At 42.4% G+C, this 5,518-nt stretch overlaps 1 protein-coding gene across 1 annotated transcript; it reads left to right on the plus strand.

The window, feature by feature from the left end:
- Positions 1–385: 385 nt before the first annotated feature.
- On the plus strand, positions 386–5,220 carry EPO (erythropoietin). The gene is made up of 5 exons (XM_074221006.1): positions 386–404; positions 1,138–1,271; positions 2,134–2,220; positions 3,394–3,573; positions 3,792–5,220. Exons 1-5 carry the CDS (start codon positions 386–388, stop codon positions 3,945–3,947), a joined length of 576 nt encoding a protein of 191 aa, XP_074077107.1. The 3' UTR covers positions 3,948–5,220.
- Positions 5,221–5,518: the final 298 nt, after the last annotated feature.

Genomic DNA, 5,518 nt, shown 5'->3' on the forward strand with positions numbered 1-5,518 from the left:
ACACGCACACACATGCTCCCACCCACCCCCACACGCGCACGCACACATGCAGATAACAACCCCGACCCCCAGCCTGCAGGCAGCAGCAGTGTCCCAAGGGCTAGCCCCCAGGCGGCTGCTTTCTGCTCTCCCAGGAGCGGTTTTTTTTGAGGGGGGAGGGGGTTTCCTCTACCCAGGTTTAGGAAGACACCTTTCTGGGCTTTCTCACCTGTTGAAACCCCTGGCTTCCCAGAGGTCTTCAACCTGGTACTATATTCTTTCTGGGTACTAATTCTCCTTTTTTAAGAGCTGGGGTTGATATCTGATCCCCCTCCCCAAAAATGAGGGCTCCCCGCATGGGGGCAGGCCAGGCTCCTGGTCTCTGAGGGTGTCGTGTCTCACAGGAATGGAGATGGGGGTTCATGGTGAGTACTCCCAACCTCTCAGAAGCAGGGGAGCAGGCACTCAGGGCTAGTGACTAGCATGGGCTAGGCAGGTTACAATTCTTTTTTAGTTTCAAGTCCCTTGTTTGGGGAAGGATTTGGTGCTGGGACTATTGACAGGAAGGTGGCTAGGTTCAAGGACCATGGATTTGCCAAGGACCCTGGAAAGGGGAAGGGAGCAGATGGGACAGTACTCCATGTGCAGATAGAAAGAAAAAAGAATCTCTACTGGAGGGCACAGAGGACAAGAGTGGCCAGCTTCAAGGAGACCTTGCAGAGTTGGAGCTGGGATCCAATTTTACAAGGTCTCCTAAAAGTTGGTAGAATGCTTAGGGGTCACTGGAGGGGGAGGTGTGAGTGAGAAGGTATATGGACACAACCATCTGAGTTTTTGGATGTCAGTGCGTATATACTTGGGATTTAGAGAGCAATATCATTGGATGTTAAACTGTTTCCTCAAAGCAATTCCTTACTGACAGAAGGGTTAATGTAATGGAAAGACTGAATCTAGAGCCAGGGTATGAAATCCTACTTCTGATATTACTTTTTTAACCTATCACTTAACCTTCTTGGCCTCAGTTTCCTCATCTATAAATTGAAGGGTTAGACTTAAATGATCTTGATGGTCCTTTTCAACTCTAAAATTTTCTCCTTTATCTCTCTTCCTATAACCACTTTCTATCTCACATTCAGCTTGACTTTCTGTCTCTTCCAGAATTCCTTGTTCTGTTGCAGTTGCTGCTATTTCACCTTGGAATCCAGGTGTGTGGCTCTCCACAGTCTCCCTTCTGTGAAAGTCACATCCTAGAGAGGTACATCTTTGAGGCCAAAGAGGCACAGAATGCTACGGTAAGGACCTACTCCAGAAGAAACACTTTCCAAGCCCTTTCAAATAGTGGTTGCTTAATAAATATTTGTCGAATTGTTGAACCCAAAGTTCACTTCCTAGCCTACCAATCCTGGAAATCCTTCCTCTCCTCCACCCAAGGCCAGACAAGACCATTATAACTGGAGGTCAGATTCCTTCAGAGAAGCAGTTGTATAAAGCAGGGAGAGCCATGTATAGGAATGGGAGGGAGAGGGATATAAAGTTTTAGATAGCCTCAATATGTTATGTTACACCCATATGAGGGAAAAAAGGAATCAGGAGGTAGGAAACATGGAGGTAGGAGAACATTTTGGTAATTAACTGAGTCAGAAAAAGAATCCAGGGTAGTGTAGGAATTTACTGTAAGGTAACTGGGTTCCAAGAGGAAACAGATGAGGAGTTGGGGAAACATCATAAGTTTAGCTTGGAGTAATTAGAGAGTAGTTATAGGGCAATTCAGTTGTCTGGACATTTACTGGAAAGAACTCTCTGCCAAAAGTAGAACAGCTAATAATCTATTGATTTGACCTGATGATAATTACAGACTTCAAAAGGTGGAGAGAAATCAGGGAAGGGAGGGAGAGAACTCAGAACAATGAAACATTGGAACTTAGTTTGACTAAGGACTTAGTTTGACAAACTCTGATCCTTATAACCTCTGAGATTTTGGGCAAGTCATTTAATCTGCTTGGATCTCAGGTTTCTCACTGGTAACCAAAAGAGTTGGACTAGATTACCTCTAAGGCTCCTACCAGATCTCTGATCCTGTGATGGGACTCATTGTAAGCTGGATAAGAACCTGAAAATCTTGACCTGTGACTTTGGGGGGGCTGGGGAATTTAGGTAGCCTGCATGGAAGATTGCAACCTGGGTGAGAACATCACAGTCCCTGATACCAGAGTGAACTTTCACATCTGGAAGAATATGGAGGTAAGACTCTGCTTTCTTTCATGTTCATTTGGGGAAATGATTTCAGGTGCTTTTTTTGTGTGTGTGTGTTTGTTTTTTGTTTTTTAAGGAAATAACCTGAAGGTAAAAGGAACAATGATAAAGACAACACGCATTGTTGGGGAGTGTAAGATATTCTGGTAGTGTAAAATATTCTGGTAGTGGACTGGAGACTAAGGGGAGCCTGGAGGTGGATGAAAAAATGTATTTATTGTAGTAATGAGGCAGCAAGAATAAAGAGGAAGAAATGACTTTGAGAGGAATTTTCAGGACTCTGTAACTGATTGGATCTGAGAGATGAGAGAGAATGAAGAGTCAAGGATAATCCCATGGTTACAAATGTGAGAAGAGTGAAAGAGTACTATAGAAAGCAATATTGATATCCAAAAGAGAAAGTTTGGAGAAAGAGAAGTTCTATTTTAGATATGTTGAGTTTGAAAGGCTGTTGGGACATTAAAGTGGGGATCTCCTGAAGAGAATTGAGGATATTCATCTGGATCTCCAAAAATTCAGAGCTGGAGATGGAGATTTGGGAGTCATCCACCTGAAGCTGGTAGTTGAACTTGTCATACTTAATGAAGTTACCAAGGAAAAAAGAAGGGATAAGGAAGTCAACTAAGGGGAGGGTAGAGAGAACAAATCCTTGGGAAAACATTCATATTAAGGAGATGAGAGAGAGAGAGAGAGAGAGAGAGAGAGTAAAGAAATATTATCTGGTAGAAGTCAATTGGGAAAGACCTTTGGATTGGTATTAGTAAGTCATTGGTGACCTTTGAAAAGGCAGTTTAGAAAAGTGGTGGGAGAAGAAGTAGGATTTCAGGAGATTGAAGAGATAATGGATAATAATGAAGTGGAGGAACTTTATGTAAACAACTCTTTCAAGAAGTTTAGCCATAAAGGGAAAGATTGTTATGAAATGATAGCCAAGAATCTTAAATGGTTATAGATATAAAGGAGCTAGTGGAAAAGAAGAAATTCAAGATACATGCAAGAGAAGTGATAAAGATGTTGAAAGGGAAAGAAAAAAAGAGAGGTCATGAAAAAAGATACTGTCACACTGAGGCAGAGATAAAACAAGGGCAGAGAGAAGACCAAAACAACTGATGAAGCTAATAAAAATAATCTTAGTTTAGATTGACTCTTATTTCTCATCAGGTGAGGCAAAAAGCAGGAGAGGTCTGGCAGGGGCTGACCCTGCTCTCTGAAGCTGTCTTAAAAGGACAGACCTTGCTGGCCAACTCCTCCCAGACACCAGTAGCTCTAAAGCTCTTTATGGACAAAGCTGTCAGCAGCTTGAGAAGTCTCAGATTCCTGCTTCGAGGATTGGGAGCACAGGTAAGTCAGTCTGGTGGAATCACCAGGAATCAAGAGAATTGGGAACAAACTTCATTAGGATCATGAAATTTGGAAAATTCATCTCTGGGCCTTTATTTCATCCTTCCATGTAAAGGGGATTAAATTTCCATGTGACCTACTAAGCATCAACCAAAGCTCCAATTCTGCTCCCAATTTTTTTTTCATTTTTCAATAAACCTTTGCTCTCTCCCTGCCAGGAGGGAGCTGTCTTTGTTCCGGATACCCCAACAGCAGTTCCATTTCGTACCTTCACTGTTGGGACCATGGACAAACTTTTTCGAATCTACTCCAATTTCCTACGCGGAAAGCTCAAGCTATTTTTGAGGGAAGCCTGCCAAAGAGAGAAGAGGTGACTAGTTGCTCTCCCGCCTCTGCCCTAGGCACACCCTTGGATCTGTTTGAGCCATCATTGCTACTAACACTCTCTAGGGGGATGAAGCAATCAGTGCCAGCTAATTCATGGACATATCAGTACCAAGAAAGATGCCTGGAGAGCAGGAGAAACTGATAATCACTCTGAGTCCCAAGATAGAGAACTGTGAACTGGGGGAATCCAGCTCTAAATTGAACCACGAGAGGAAAAATATTTTAATTCATCTTGAAAACACAATGATACCATTGTAGAAGTTTGGGGAGTAGGGGAGGCTAGGTGGCATAGTGGATAAAGCACCCGCCTTGGAGTCAGAAGTACCTGAGTTCAAATCCGGATCTCAGACACTTAATAATTACCTAGCTGTATGGCCTTGGGCAAGCCACTTAACCCCATTTGCCTTGCAAAAACCTAAAAATAATCTGTTTCCTAGACCTAGCTGATTCACATATTTAGTCAAAGACTAATGGCTTGATATAAGGCTGGAAGAATATCAGAGATAGAAAGGGGTCCCAGATGGGGGATCCCTGATCTCATTGGTGCCCATTTTTTTTTGTCTTTTTTTTATATATTTAAGAACCTAACTGCCAAGAATTGAAAACATCAAATGAAGCTTTACTTTCTGTTTTCTCCTTTGATCCTGACCATTTAAATTTTAGTCCCTCCTCCATTCTCTGGATACTGGCCTGGCCTGCAGCCCTGGGAAGAATGGAGGTTACAAGGGTCAGGCCCTACGTGCTGCCTCATCCTGCCTGCCTGACTTCTTGACCTCACTGGGCCTGAGGCCATAGACTCAATCCCTGTTGGTCAATAACCTGTCTCTACTCAAGGTTGCTCCCCAGGTGGCAGCTGCCAATTTCTGGAGGGAAAAGTCATTAAAGGGAATGAGGGGGTGGGAAAAACACCCATTAGTGCCTAGAAGAGCACTCTCTGGGGCTGGAGGCAGCTTCCAATTCAAGATAACTAGACACTTCCCTCACTGCTTCTCCCTGGACACCAGATTTTGGCTCTACCTCCAGTCTCTGACACCATTCTAGAACCTAAGCGTCACAGGATCAGGTTGCACTACCTACCTCAATTTCCCTATGTCTAACTTAATCCAAAATCTGGTTTTCCAGCTAGGGTTTTTCTGTTTACCCTCTAACATCTAATTTTCCTCTCATACGTGATGGAGAAGAGGCTTTGTAATACAACCCCCAGTTCTTTATATGTACTCTTCCAATATCCCCCTCAAATTCCTTTTATTTTTTTAAAGTGTTGATGCTTTTTGCTGTTATATAATATAAATATATATAAAAGAATGCTTTTAATTTTAAATTTTAATGTTATTTTTCTTTATACTTCACCTTCATTTTCAAATATATCTCTATTCCTTTCCTTTCCCACCAAGGCATCACTTGTGACACATAATAAAGAGAAAAAAAAAATAGGTTAAAGCTAATCAGTACATCAACATCTGATAATATATACACTATTCTATACCCACAGTCTCCAGTCTCTTCAAGGGAGGAAGATGTATTTTCTTATTTCTTCCTTGAAAGTCAAGCTTGATTC

This window comes from Macrotis lagotis, chromosome 2 (genome assembly GCF_037893015.1).
Source record: "Macrotis lagotis isolate mMagLag1 chromosome 2, bilby.v1.9.chrom.fasta, whole genome shotgun sequence".
Classification (NCBI taxonomy): Eukaryota; Metazoa; Chordata; class Mammalia; order Peramelemorphia; family Peramelidae; genus Macrotis; species Macrotis lagotis.

Excerpts from the sequence above, each read along its gene's own strand:
- EPO (XM_074221006.1), top strand. Across the intron at positions 1,272-2,133 it reads AAGAGGCACAGAATGCTACG|GTAGCCTGCATGGAAGATTG; the intron begins GTAAGGACCTAC and ends TGGGGAATTTAG. Across the intron at positions 3,574-3,791 it reads TTCGAGGATTGGGAGCACAG|GAGGGAGCTGTCTTTGTTCC; the intron begins GTAAGTCAGTCT and ends TCTCCCTGCCAG.